General features: G+C 52.9%; 1 protein-coding gene across 3 annotated transcripts in view; it reads right to left on the bottom strand.

Moving 5' to 3' along the window:
* Positions 1-14,660, bottom strand: part of ACLY (ATP citrate lyase) — a 53,618-nt gene that overhangs the window by 38,099 nt on the left and 859 nt on the right. For 2 of the 3 annotated variants that reach the window (XM_008071921.2, XM_008071923.2), the window contains exons 2-9: positions 10,151-10,333; positions 8,192-8,314; positions 6,210-6,272; positions 5,580-5,770; positions 5,117-5,196; positions 3,548-3,678; positions 2,665-2,783; positions 16-152 (exon numbers count right to left, since the gene is read on the bottom strand). In XM_008071921.2, coding sequence (XP_008070112.1) covers positions 16-152; positions 2,665-2,783; positions 3,548-3,678; positions 5,117-5,196; positions 5,580-5,770; positions 6,210-6,272; positions 8,192-8,314; positions 10,151-10,309 — 1,003 coding nt within the window. In that variant the 5' untranslated portion in view covers positions 10,310-10,333. Of the gene's footprint in view, positions 1-15; positions 153-2,664; positions 2,784-3,547; positions 3,679-5,116; positions 5,197-5,579; positions 5,771-6,209; positions 6,273-8,191; positions 8,315-10,150; positions 10,334-11,784; positions 11,788-14,660 lie in introns of all 3 variants that reach the window. The other variant, XM_021719543.1, reaches the window with a different exon arrangement.

The raw sequence follows: 14,660 nt of genomic DNA, 5'->3' as shown, positions 1-14,660 counted from the left end.
GTGAGCATATCTCACCATCTGGGTGCTTCTCGCGGGTCATGAGGGAAAGGATCGTCTTGGCATAGTCGTAAGTCTGCTGCTCACTGGGGGCGCCCGAGTATTCCCCGTAGTTTGCCAGCTCATTGACGCCCCCCAGGTCGCAGATGGTATCACTGCCAGGAAGACATAAAAGTCAGTGCTGGCTCCAACTCTTGGGGCGGGGGGTGGCCGCCCGGTGCCTGAGAGGACATGAAGAGCCCCAAAATCACTGAGGTCAGCCCATGGAGCTGGCTTCCAGTCCCCCAACCCCCAGCCCCATGCAAATCTTGCTTGAAAATGAACTGTGCTACGTCAGACTCTCCTGGGCAGCACACTCCCCAGGCTCAGGGCACGGGACCCTGGACAGATAATGTCAGCAAAATGAATAATGAGCAACTTCCCGACACAAAAACAACAAGAAAACCCACCCACTGAGGAGTCCCGGACAGGATGCCCAACCGAGAAAACTGCTGCCAGAGGACAGAGACCAGCCAAGCATGTGGAAGCATGGCAGGTCATCCGCAGAAATAAGCACTGTCTACCAGCTTTCAGTGAAAACATCGCTAATTATCATAAAGGGTGTAGAATATGAGCCTACTATTTCTGCAGGGCAAAATGTATAAATATTTATACAGGCATTAAATGCCTAGGACAGTGAAAGTTGCTCACTAGGGAGACCCGGTTGGGGAGAGGGTAGGGAAATGGCCAGGCAACTATCCCTTTCTAGTTCATTTCCTGTATTTGCTGTATGTGCACATGCAGCTCATATCATTAATTATAAGAATAAATTCAGAGGCTGGGCATGGTAGCTCAATCCTGTAATCCCAGCACTTTGGGAAGCCAAGGTGAGAGAACTGCCTGAGCTCAGGGATTTGAGACCAGCCTGGGCAACTCAAAGAGACCTCGTCTCCACGGTAAATCAAAAAATAAGCTGGGCATGGTAGTGTGCGCCTGTCTTCCAGCTACTTGGAAGGCTGAGGCAGAAGGATTGCCTGAGTCCAGCAGGTCAAGACTGCAGTAGCCATGAGCGTGCCACTGCCCTCCAGCCTGGGTGACAGAGTGAGACTCTAACTAAAAAAAAAAAAAAAATTAAATTCAGCCAGGTGCCATGGCTGACATCTGTAATCCCAGCATTTTGGGAGGCTGAGTAGGAGGATGGCCTGAGGTCAGGAAGTCAAGGCTGCAGTGAGCTATAATAGTGCCACTGCACTGCAGCCTAGGGGACAGAGGAAGACCCCATCTCAAAAAAAGAAAATAATTAAAACTCAAAACTGCCAGGTGCAGTGGCTCACGTCTGTTATCCTAGCACTTTGGAAGGTAGAGGCGAAAGGACTTCCTGAGGCTATGGGTTCAAGATCAGCCTAGGCAACATGGAGAGACCATATCTCTACAATAAATCAAAAAACTAGCCAGGCATGGTGGCATACACCTGTGGTTCCAGCTACTTGGAAAGCTGAAATGGACGGATCTCCTGAGCCCAGCAGGTCAAGGCTGTGGTGGCCATGAGCATGCTACTGCACTCTAGCCTGGGTGACAGAGTGAGACTCCAATTCAAAACAAAAAACAAAAACAAAAAATCTGAAAATTTGTTTGTCTTCATTTGAGACAAACAAAAAGGCCGCAGGCCGGACACACAGTGTCTCACACCTGTAAGCCCAACACTTTGGGAGGCTGAGGTGGGAGGATCACTTGAGCCCAGGAGTTCAAGACCAGCCTAGATGACATAGAACAGACTTCATCTCTTTAAGAATCAAAAAACTGGCCGGACTTGGCAGCTCAGTCTGTAATCCCAGAGTTTTGGGAGGTTGAGGTGAGTGAATTGCCTGAGTTTGCGGGTTCGAGACCTGCCTAGGCAACTTGGCAAGACCTCATCTCTACAATAAATCAAAAATTAGCTGGGCGTGGTAGCGCGCACCTATAGTTCCAACTACTTGGAAGACTGAAGCGGAAGGATCGCTGGAGCCCAGCAGGTCGAGGCTGCAGTGGCCAGGAACGGCCACTGCACTCCAGTCTGGGTGACAGAGTGAGACTCCAACTCAAAAAAAAAAAAAAGAATCAAAAAACTAGCCAGGCGCGATGGCTCATGCCTGTAATCCTAGCACTTTGGGAGGCAAGATGAGAGGATTGACTGAGTCCAGGGATTCGAGACCAGCCTGGGCAACTTGGCAAGACCTTGTCTCTACAATTAATCAAAAAATTAGCTGGGCATGGTGGTACACACCTGAGTTTCAGCTGCTTGGAAGGCTGAAGAAAAAGGATCGCTTGAACCCAGCAAGGCAAGGCTACAGTGGTCATGAGCATGCCACTACACTCCAGACTGGGCAACAGAGTGAGACTCAGACTCAAATAACTAGCTGGGCATGGTGGCATGCGTCTGTAGTTCCAACTACTTGGGAGGCTGAGGTGGAAGGATCACCTGATCCTAAGAGGTCCAGGCTGCACTGCAACCTGGGCAGTAAAAAGAGACCCTACTAAAAAAAAAACAATTAAAAAAGGCTGCAGGAGACACTGGGATCAGGGCAGGTCCCTAAGCCCTCTGGGATGCCACTGCTTTTGTCTGCCCATCAAGGTGAGAAACCAGAGACCCCTAGTTGCATGGCCACTGGGTGGACCTGGCTGGACCCTTCCCCAGCCCCCTGCAGTCACCTGTACACAACAGAGGCACCACCCCCGGCCACCATGGTCCAGATTCTGCCCTTGGGGTTCAGCAAGGTCAGCTTCAGGCTCGCCCCACTCTTGGCATCCAGGTCAGCAATGTAGGCTTCCTAGGGACCAACAGCAACAGGTGGGCACGGGAACACCCATCCATCAGGTCCCAGATCCCAGGACCCCTCCCATTCCCCTGAAGGCATGTGAAGAAGTCACCTTAATGGGGTGGGGAGAAGGGACTGTGCAGGGCCCCACAAGCCTGGGACAAAACATGATGGTGCCTTCAAGAACCAAAACACAGCCACAGTCACTGCCTGGGGACACACTTCCTAACTCCCTCTGACATCAAGCCTGTGGCCCGCTGCCTCCGTCCTGGCTCTCACCGTGATACTCTGCAGGTCCACGCCCCCACTGCAGCATCTGCCTGCCCTCCTGCTCTCCCCAGGCCAGACTGACCTCCCAGCCCAGCCTCTTCCCTTGGTCTGGGTTACTTCAACAAAAGGCCTGGTCCTGCTGCGAGGACTTCTTAGATGATGGGGTGGGAAGGAGCAATTAAAATTCTCAGCGAGTGGCCAGAAGAACCACCTTCCGACAGGACTAGGGAAGCCTCTTGGAATTGCAGAGAAGTAATAAATCAAGTCAAGAGCTAGGGGAGGCTGATTAGAGAGAAGTCTAAAAGGATTTCTGGCAAGGATTCAGAGCTTGGCTGACTCCCACCCCTCACCCTGTCAGGGTATTAAGAAAATTAAATGGTTCTCAGTCCTCCTTTCCCTGCCAAACAGACAGCTCACACTGGGGGAAGGGGAGCTTGTACATCTGAGATGAGTCACACTCCCCTTGGCCCCCATCTCCCCCCACCTCCTTGTCAAAGCAGCCTCACCTCTGGGTACGCCTCCCGCCCAAAGGGCGGAGGGAACTCTATGTCGCCCCACTTCACTTTGCAGATGTAGTCAGCAGTGGCGTCCACCTTGGCTGCCAGGTCAAGGACGTAGACACCATCTTTGGTCACAACTTGGAAAAAAGCAGAGGCAATCAGACACCGGCCCCAGGCACAGGCAACACCAGCTTCCGACCTCCACCACACTCCCCCAAACACCACACCCATGGGATGCCACAGGCCTCGTAACTCCCTAAACGTGACAAGAAACCAGAATGGTCCTATGGAAACACAGCTTGCCCCTGCTGAAAGAAAAACAAATTTACCAGGCCATGCTCCCTCCCTGACCTACAGGTGACAGAAAGGTCTGTACTAGTCATCTGGCAATTGTCTTTTTTTTTTTTTTTGAGTCAGAGTCTCACTCTGTCACCTAGGCTGGAGTTCAGTGGCATGCTTACAGCCACTGCAGCCTCGACCTGCTGGGCTCAGGCAATCCTTCACCTCAGTCTTCCAAGTAGCTGGAACTACAGGTGTGTACCACCATACCCAACTAACTTTTTGATTTATAGTATAGACGAGGTCTCACCAAGTTGCCCAGGCTGGTCTTGAACCCCTGGGCTCAGGCAATCCTCTTGCCTCCATCTCTCAAAGTGCTGGGATTCCAGGTGTGAACCACCACACGTGGCTAAATTTTCAAACATCTTTATAAAATGCTGCATTCCCTGCTTTGACTGTCTAGCCACGTGCCCACCTGTGGCCCAGGTATCCTTAAAAAGTGTTTAAGATACATGTTGCTGTTGGAAAACACCCCCACCCTGGGTGTGCACATCTGGCTGAGGAGGCCCCAGGGTCAGGTGTGGGCACGCTGGACCCCCCGAGGAGCAGGATGCACTTAGGCCGCCTCACTGGACAGCCATTTTCCCTCTCCCCAGGGGCCATTTAGCTAATTAAGTTAGCACAGGGCCATCTGGTCCATCAGAGAGGCTGCATCCTCAGCTGGAATGTGATTTGTTCTCTCAGCTTCCTGGACTTTGCCCGGAATAGTCCTGGCTGCAGCCAGCCCACGCCATCTCCCCAACACCACCTGTCTCCTTCACAACCAGAGAGGCTTGGACCGAGCTCTTCCCAGCACTGGGGGTCAATAATTGATCTGCTCCTGGACAGGGAGGGGAGGGCAGGGCCTCCAAGTACACCAGGAGGAAAGAGGATCACACCAGCACAGAGGCTGACTATTCCCAGCAGGATAGTCTGACGTGGTGGCAGAAATGGCAACAGCCCACAGGCCGACCAAAGCTAGGACTTCCCACCTCAGAACAGCTAAGACCAAAGAAAGAGGCTAGAGTTTTTCTAGAAGACTAGAGGTTGGAGGTTTTTTAGAAGAGACTACAGTCTCCTGGGAGCTTAGGAACAGGAACTGGCACTAAATGAGCTTGGAAGTCCCTCTGCTAGGGCACACCTGTCTTGTGTTGCCCTCTGTCTGGTTCCGTGCATGCCAAGGCCCGGGGTTCCCACAGGCACCGGGTCCCTGTTATGATTGATCCTTGCCCTATCCCACCCCAACAGAGCAGTTACCAAGGGGGTTGATCTCGAGGTAGGTGAAGTACAGGTCCTCATAGAAGTTGAAGAGGCCAGAAATGAAACTGGCCAGAATTCTAGAGAGGAGAGAGAGAGGTGGTCGATCATCAGGGAGCAGCCTGGCAGCAGCACAGCTCCCCTCCCCTCCCTGCCCGACAGCTCCCTTCCCAACACACGCCCGGCTGACCCCTTGCTCTCCTCTGCAAACCTTGCTCCCTGCATATCACTCTTCAGCCACTGAGGCGGAAAGGAGCTGTCAGGCATGGCGCTGGAGGAAGCGCCAGACAGACAGGGGCAAGCTGGTGAGGAACGCTGGCAGCATATCTGTCCGACTCTTCTTCAGGATGAGCACTGTGCCTCCCGCCTGTACCCACCCAGAGAGGAAAGACCATTCTGCTCTCTCTGGCCCGGGCCCAGCCTGCTGGTCTTTCCATTCCCAAGTCTCCTCCCCTCACTCAACTCTTTTTTGTTCTCAGGGGCATGGACCAACAGGTGTTTTTTGATGTCCTCGGGTTCCAGCTTCTCATCCACGCCAACAAGCAGCTTCTGGGCTTTGGCGTCCACATCCCCCACGTCCACGCCCCCTTCATGGTGGAACAGGACGTAGTCCCCTTCTCGGGTGGCATAGATGCAGACATAGAACTCCTCGACCTTGCAGGTGAAGAGAACAGGGGCTGGGAGATGGGGGCCACCTCCCAGGAGAGGACCCTAGCCCCATGGTTTCACTTCTAAAACCCAGTAAAACGCAGGCACCCAGAGACCTGGTCACCACCTCCCTCTTGGGGACAAGTTGAGAAGAGGCCACCACTCTGCTGGCTGACAGTCCAGACTGACCTCAGCTGGGGGGGAACCTGCTTCAAGCCTTTCTCATCCTGGCACTGGGAAGCCCCTGGTTACCGGCCCTAATTCCTCTCTGTTGTGGACTACACCCTTTCCCTCATCTCTGTACTCCTCACTCCACAGTCAGTCCCCGGACACTCTGGAGGATGGCTGTGGAGACCCCGTTCCCTTCAATCTTTCCATCATTTTCAGGTGGACAGACACAAAGCTCCGTGGGAGAAGACCCAGCCTGGAGCCCCCCCACACACACCTGGCTGTGGGGGACGAAGGGCTCAATCAGAAAGTTCTTGAGGAAGCCTCTGGCCTTGCCAACCTATGGAAAAGTGGAGAAGACATCAGGACAGCACAATTTACTCCTCAGGGAGAAGAGATTCCCAGAGACAGGGTCTAAGCACCACCACAAGACCCAGCAGGGAGACTTTTCCAGAAAAAATGTCCCTAAGCTTGGGAAGTCCTCACAAGACATTCCCTCACCCCAGGCCCTTGTGCCAGCCATGTTTTGTCTTTTTTTTAAGTTGGAGTCTCACTCTGTCACCCAGACTGGAGTGCAGTGGCACGCCCCCGGTCACAGTAGCCTCAACCTGCTGGGCTCTGGTGATCCTTCCATCTCAGCCTTCCAGGTAGCTGGAATTACAGGCGTGCGCTACCACACCCGGGTAATTTTTGATTTATTGTAGAGATGAGGTCTTGCCAAGTTGCCCAGGCGGGTCTCAAACCCGCGGGGTCAGGCAATCCACTCACCTCAGCCTCCCAAAGCGCTGGGATTACAGGCTGAGCCACCGAGCCCAGCTTCCAGTCATGTTTTAATCCAAGGATAACCCTGCCCATCCATTCTCGGCCTCCTCTGGAGGGTGACATATGAGCTGTACAGATGCAAGAGCTCAGACTAAACAAGACTACCCCAGAGCTCAGGTGGGAGGAAAGAACGTGGGTGGGAGGGGAGGCGACCATTCTGCTGTGTCTGCCTTGAGGTGGGCACAGTGGCCCAGCCTAGAGACACGGGGCCTGGCTTGGGTAATGAGGGGGGAGAAAAGGAGAGCCGGAGCTTGATGGGAGAGAACTTTTCCACAGACTCTCCCAGCTGAGGACAACAGGCCTGCAGAGCTAATCAGTTTGAGTGGGTCCCTGGTGGCAGCCGAGGCGAGACAGCCCTGCCCCCAGTATGTCCCAAACCCCCCACCTGGCCTGTGCGTCATTGCTGAGTCAGGGACCAGACAGCGATCCATCAGGAGTAATGAGCCGCTCCCGCCGCCTGCTGCCAGCTCAGACGTCCCCAACACTCCCTTCCCAGCAGCCAGCTAAATAGAGAGCAGGGTGGGACCCCTGGAGACACGCTCAGCCCCAAGCCCACTGTCCTCCCTCCAAAAGCTAGGAACGCAAAGTTTAGGTCCCTCCACCAACCAGGCTCATGGACAACTTCCGGTCTCTTCACCCACAAGTGCCAGAAAAAGGGAAAATTAACATGAAAGCCACTCTGAGGAAGCCCAGCAAGGGAGGAAGACGGCTCCATCGCCTCCCCTGCCCCACTTCAAGGCAGCCAAGGAAAGAACGGCTCATCCCTGCCACACACTTGCCCCAGATGGGCGCCAGGTCCTCAGTATCCATGCACAGAGCCAGGTGTGGATGGCACGTCCTCACAGCCAGGTCGCACCTCGGCCCACACCCTCTTCAGTTCTCCCACTCCCTTGGGGAGTGAGGAGGAGAAGAAATACAGTTTTATCTCCAAGCATCTCTTGGCCCTTCTAAACCACTTTTCACTTTTGCTCGCTCATCTACACAGCTGAAACTGTCACCGCGCCGGGCATCAAGACTCTACTCCTCAGCACCATCAGCTGCCTTCAGTTCTCAACCCAATGCTTCCTTCCACCCAGGTGACCTCGTGTTTCCCTTAATCTTTTTTTTACCCAGCCTCTTAGGTGTACCCACTGTCACAGGCCTCCATAACCCTTCTGGAAACTGGAAAGAGATCATAGAATGGGCCTGAGATCCCAGCTCCATGATCACTGTTAAAAAGGTCAGCCACTCCCACTAGTACTTTGCATACATCGTGTGCTGGCTTCCCTGATGGGAGAGCAAGACGCTTTTTCTGGCCTAAGGTCACTTGGATGAGTCACAGTGCCACGGGACCCCCACACCATCCCTGCTGCAATGTGACTGGCTGGGGGTGATCCACAGAGGTGCTGATCCAGAGGTGACCACACACATCCACCCTGAACCTGTCCACCGACTCACCGTGGCCTCTTGTCCCAGTCGTGGCTTCAACCAGGACTTGACCCCATCCAGAGTGAGGTTGACCCCAACCAGGCCAAGTTTTCCGCGCCGTTTGATCAGCTGGTCTGGCTTAACCACCAAGCTCTGGAACGAGAGGGGCTTGTGCTTAGTGCAAGGAAGGGGGATAGAGTGAGAGGCGCTAGCGTGAGGACCCAGAGCAGAGGCCAGCCCAGTTCACCCGCGCCAAAGCAAGCCCCACCCATCCTCAGGGTCAACTCCTAGAAGGCTCCCTCCCCTACTCCAGCCTATATTGTTCTCTTGACAACCAGAATCTAGAGCCACCGGTGTCCAGGATAGGGCCTGGCACAGAGTAGGTACTCAGCAAACACCTGCTGTGTGAAGAAGTGGTTCCCTACCCTCCCTGCGGTACATTCATTCCTGCCTTCAACAGTAAACCCCCCAGAACATGGGCCAGAAGCTTGCTCCAAAAGGGGGTACAAGGGTCAACAGTCAACCCCAGCCCTGTCCACAACAGGTACCACAAATGGCCTATAGCCACTGCTCACCCATCTCCAGGGCCAGGAAGCTCACTGCCTCCCTTTGTGGCTGATCTGCCTCATTGTGGGACCAGTGGTCTTAGGCCTGCTCTCTGGGCCTTGTCAAAGACATCTAAGAGCCACCCAACAAAGACCACAGGGATCGAGTCAAGAGCCTCTATTCCGGGCTGACCTCCCAGGTTGTGTTCCCAACATGCTCCACTCAGGGGAGGGGAGGTTCCTACCTACTTTTTTTTTTTAAGAGGTTAATTTTCAGCCGGGCATGGTAGTTTACACCTGTAATCTCAGTAGTTTGGGAGGCAGAGGTGAAAGGATTGCCTGAGCTCAGGGGTTCGAGACCAGCCTGGGCAACATGGTGAGACCTCATCTCTACAATAAATCAAAAAATTAGTCAGATGTGATGGTGCATGCCTATAGTCCCAGCTACTTAGAAGGCTGAAACAAAAGGATCACCTGAGGCTGAGGCTGCGGTGGCCATGAGCATGCCACTGTACTCCAGCCTGGGTGACAGAGTGGGACTCTGACTCAAAAAAAACAAAAAAGAGGTAAGTTCTCATTCTCACCATGTTATCCAGGCTGACCTCCAACTCCTTGCCTCAAGCAATCCTCCTGCCTCAACTTCCCAAGCCGCTAGGATTATAGACATATACCACCACACCAGGTTAAAGCTAGGGTTTTTTATGCTTTTGTTTTTTGGTAAAAGACAAGGTCTTACTCTGTCCCCCAGGCTGGAGTGCAGTGGCACAATTATAGCTTGCTGCAGCTTCAAACTCCTGGCTTCAAGTAATCCTCTCGCGTCAGTCTCCCAAGTAGCTGGGACTCTACAGGTATGTACCACCACTCCTAATTTTTTTTTTTTTTTTGTAGAGATGGGTTCTCACTATGTTGCCTAGGCTGATCTTAAATTCCTGGCCTCAAGCAATCCTCCCACCTCAGCCTCCCAAAGTGCTGGGATTACAGGCATGAGGCACCGAGCCTGGCCCATACTTACTTTTAACTGAGCACACTAAGCATCTGGCAGCACACTAAATGCTTTCCGGACATTGTCGCTAATCCTTACAGCTCCTATAGTGAGTGTTATCCCCATTTGACAGATGGGTACTCTAAAGCTCAAAGAGGTGAAATGGCTTGCCCCAGGCCATGTGGTTCATAAACAAAGAGCTGTGATTTGGACACCAGTTTATCTAGTTCCAAGCCAATGCCAGAGAACAGCATGCCCCGGTATCTCAATGTGCAGGGCCCCGAGTGAAACCCTGCCCAGAGTGAAACCCTGCCCAGCCCACGGCATGCTACACACTGCCCAAGGATGCAGGCGCCTGCAATCACGTGATGTCACCAGCCTCTCCAACATACCAATCAATGACTTTCTCTTCCTCAGACCTTGGGGCCTGGAAGAAGGGCCCAGGATGGAAACAGAACTCACCTGGCTGAGCAGCCAGGGGTGGTCCTGCAGCAGGCGGGCCCAGTCTGTGTCAGGGGTGACCCGGGCATACTTGAACCGATTCTGGATGGCTGAGGTGGTACAGATGAACTTGTAAAGAAGTTCTTTGCCAGTCTGTTCAGAAATGGCCTTGGCTGACATGGCTGCAAGAGGGGCGTGCTCTACCTGTCGGGAAAAGAAGAGTTGGAAGCAAGAGGGTAGGGCCCCAGAGGTCCTGTCTTCCCCAGCAGGGTAGACTGACGCCCAGTTGTGGCCACTCAATAAAACCAGATCTCAGCTTTTCTCAAGAGGGTGACAGTCGCCAGGCTCGGTGGCTTAGCCTGTAATCTCGTACCTTGGGAGGCTGAGATGAGTGGATTGCCATTGCCTGAGCCCGCGGGTTTGAGACCCGCCTGGGCAACTTGGTGAGACATCATCTCTACAATAAATCAAAAATTAGCCAGGCATGGTAGCACGTGCCTGTAGTTCCTGCTACTTGGAAGGCTGAGGCGGAAGAATCGTCGGAGCCCAGTAGGTCAAGGCTGCGGTGGCCAGGAGCGGCCACTGCACTCCAGTCTGGGCGACAGAGTGAGACTCCAACTCAAAAAAAAAAAAAAAAAGAGGGTGACAGTGCCATCGTGGCTCATGCCTGTAATCCCAGCACTTTGGGAGGCGGAGGCGAGAAGATTGCCTGAGTTCAGGGGTTCGAGACCAGCCTGGGCAGCATGGCAAGATCTCATTTCTACAATTAAAAAAAAAAAATTAGCTGAGCGGTGGTGCACACCTGTAGTCCCAGCTACTTGGAAGGCTGAGGCAGAGGATCACCTGAGCCCAGCAAGTCAAGGCTGTGGTGGCTGTGATTGTCCCACCATATTCCAGCCTGGGCGAGAGAGTGAGACTCCAACTCAAAAAAAAAAAGGAAGAAAGGGTTGTCCCAGCAGGAGAGATGGAAGGAAGATTTCAAGCAGCAGTTTCACCAGCAGAGGTAGAAGATCCAGCTGAGAAAAACAAAGATAGCATTTGCCCAGGGCCTCTGGCCTCAGCCCTGCGTCTACACCCTCCAGGCAAACTAACTTTCCCACAACCATATCCATCTTGAAGCAAAAGGCACTTCATAGGGGAGGGCAGGAATGCCAGTGTTTTGACCCAAATCTGAGGGCTGGTCCCACCAGAGGTGAGCACACAGACTGAGACACACCTTTCTCTTTTCCAACCAGAGCAGGGCCGCAATTGTAAAAGGCTGGCCTTGCTCTCCCTACAAGTTCCATCACCTAGAATCACCCACACATACACTTACATAGCAAGTTTACTTAGCCTCCAGCAGGATCACCCCCCCAGGTCCTGGGAAGGAGGGAAGGAGGGGAGGAGGGGAGGAGGGGAAGAGGGGAGGGGAGGGGAGAAGGAGGGAGGAAGGCCATCTCAAAGCTCTCTTCTCTTGTACACTAGCCTCCCAACCAAGTAAGGAACAGACACAGGGTGGAGAAATCTGACCTTAAGTACATCCCACCCACCCTACTGAGTCATCCAGCTGCTAATTTATTAAAACACAACCCGCTAAGCAAAACAGAGGCCTCTCTGGGGACCACCCTGGACCAGTCACTTCTAACTGAGCCAGAGCGGGAGGAGGAAGCAGATACCATCTTCAGTCATGCGTATTAAGAAATATCTCATATAAGTCCTGCAAGACACCGAGATTCATACTCTGCTTCCTGGATGAAGAATAAAAGCTCAGAGGGGTTAGAATAATTTGTTCAAGAAGCCTACCTAATCATCAGCAGGGTTGTGACCCAAGACTTGAACCCCAGCCACCTTATACTTGGCTCTCCAGAAAAATTCACACCGGCCCAAGAAGCAGGCCTGTGTGCTGTTTTCATGTCTAAGACCCTGAGATGAGAATTTCTTTACCTCCCCTCCCACCACCTTGTCTGAATACCCATTCTCTCAGGAGTGAGCTGGGGAAGCATATGGGGAAGGGGTATACAGGAAAGAAAACCAAGTCATGTGGGCCAAGAGCTTGGCCAAATCAAGAAGTCACTCTTGGCCAGGAGCAGTGGCTCACACCTATAATCCTACTACTTTGGGAGACCGAGGTGAGAGGATTGCCTGAGCCCACAGGCTCCAGATCAGCTTGGGCAACTTGGTGAGACCTCATCTCTACAATAAATAAAAAAATTAGCTGGACATGGTGACACAGACCTGTAGTTCCAGCTATTTGAAAGGCTGAGGCAGAAGGATCACCTGAGCCCAGCAGGTCAAGGTTGCAGTGGCCGTGAGCGTGCCACTATACTCCAGCCTGGGTAACAAAGTGAGACTCTGACTCAAAAAAAAAAAAAAGACTCCTGTCTCTCCCGCAAAGGCCCAGAAGCAAAGCTAAGGAGAAAAAAAGCCAAGTACAAATCAAGGAGGGTAGAGTTAAGGAACTGGCTGGCTTGCACACATAGCCCAGGGAACGCCAACTCTGCACCCCAAGTTGGCTAGGTTGGTGGGGCTTCAAGTTCTAATCCTGGCTTGGCTGGCTCAGTCTCCAAGATAGTCTCTAGCTCAGCACAATGGGCGTATTCAGCCTGGTGTCTAGCCCAAAGTGGAGTAGCTGGGAAGGGGCTCAGAAGATATACTCTCTTTTCTGGCCTTTCCCTGGAATGACTTGTGACTCCTTCTCAATATTATTTTCTGAAGGAGACACCCCCGCGAGCCCCACTGCCCTACGGTCCTCCACCCCCCACCCACTCCATTTCCCAACCTTCTTGACTAAGACCAGAAAAACTGGTCCTGAAATGGAATGGGTACACCCCCCCAAACCCCTCCCAAACAGAGTGCAGCCCCAGGTAGATGAAGCAGAGAGAGAGAAGGGGGCAGAGCTGACCACCCTCAGCTGTTCAGACACCTTCAGCAAGAGCTCCAGGAGAAAGGAAGCCTCTTGGCTAAGTCTCTCCAGAAGAAGCCTGCCGCTCCCAGTACAATAGTCACTGAATCTGGCACCTCCCCAAACAGACACAAGACCCAACTTTGGAAAGGACAAGGGAAAGAAAGGGGACCTTCTGCAACTGAAAAAAAAACAATCACAATTTCCTTGAGTCCTTGATCAAACCTCAGGTAGAGTCCATCTCCATAGGGTCTTGGGAAGGAGGCTGGGAAAGAAGATTAACAGGGGGAGGTACAGGACAGAAAATAAGACCTGCCAGTTTACCAGACAAGAGATTTGCCACCAGAGCACTTTGGCTCAGACAGGGAAGGTCGAGACAAAGAATTTATACAACAGAATAAATGGGCAGAGAAAATTTGGCCTCTGCGTATTCACCAACGCAGGGTGAGAAGGCAACAGGCTCCCAGATTCACAGAGGGGACACTCCAGGGACAGAGATCACAACCCGAACTGTTCAATGGGGTCTTGTCTCACCAAAGCAACGGCTCTTAACCTCTTTGAGGTCTCAGACTTTTTTGAGACTCTGAGGAAAAGCCCAGAAAAATGTGCATACACCCAATCGTGCGTATCATTTCAAGCTGCTCCCTGGGACTATGATCTGATGGTGCACAGGCTGTACACCAGTTAAGAACATTTGCTCTAGGGACAATGAGACTTAAAGTGCATACCACTCTCGGCTGGAGACCCCCCAGAGTCATAGGCTGCCTCTCCAGTAGCTGAATATGCTGCCAAATTGGTGACAGAAGGTTAGGTGGGGCTTGGACCCAAGAACTGTTACCTGGTAAGAGGTTAAATTTGTAAACCATGTGGGGGAAACCAGTCAAGGAACCTAAGAACACGCACATACACACACTCTCTAAGGGAGGGGCCTTCTGAGCTGAATGGGGTCTTTTTTGCAGAGCAAGTGGCCCAGGCTTGAGTTCACTCCCAGCAGCCACTGGGAGGAGCAGCCACAGGGAAGACTGAATGAAAGGAGACTGCTCTCCAGGATGTACCCCTGGGACACAGCCTGGGGACAGGAGTCACTGGGGATGCTTCTTAGGGTCTCTCTCTGGGAGGGTCAAAACACTCATCTCAAGGTTCGTACCTGCAGTACTGGATTTTTGTTTTTGTTTGTTTTTGTTTTTTGAGAGAACAGGCAAGCCCTGGAGTAAAGGGGCAGAATTCGTGAGCACCCCTACTGCAACAAGCATACTGTCAGAATGGGGATGGAGACAACAGCTGTCCAGTGCCTGAGGGCTCTTCTCAACACCACCCCCCAAGCTTTGGGGAACGTGAAAATTACCCCTCTGGGCAGCTGGGGCCTACCAGATATCCCCCACTCAACATTTCAGAAATCCAAAGAGCAGAGCAAAGTTATAGGATGGAGAGGAGAAAGAGGAGGAGGAAGAGACTAGCAAACTGACCAGTGCTGGGCACTCCTCCCTGCTTCCAAAATCCCCTTCCCAAGCAGACCCCCAGGATCCCCCTAAGGACAGAACTCCTTGGTACGGCATGACATCTGCCAAGGTTGGAGAGGGCAGCAGGCGCCGGGACTGGCCCTCTGCCAGACTCGACAGGAGGGCGGCGGCAGCATCCTCTCCCCCCCCC

This window comes from Carlito syrichta, unplaced genomic scaffold (assembly GCF_000164805.1).
Source record: "Carlito syrichta isolate Samal-C Ts95f unplaced genomic scaffold, Tarsius_syrichta-2.0.1 Scaffold314793, whole genome shotgun sequence".
NCBI classification, from domain to species: Eukaryota; Metazoa; Chordata; class Mammalia; order Primates; family Tarsiidae; genus Carlito; species Carlito syrichta.
The sequence above is the reverse complement of the archived record's forward strand: the minus strand, read 5'-3'. Positions and strand labels throughout refer to the sequence as shown.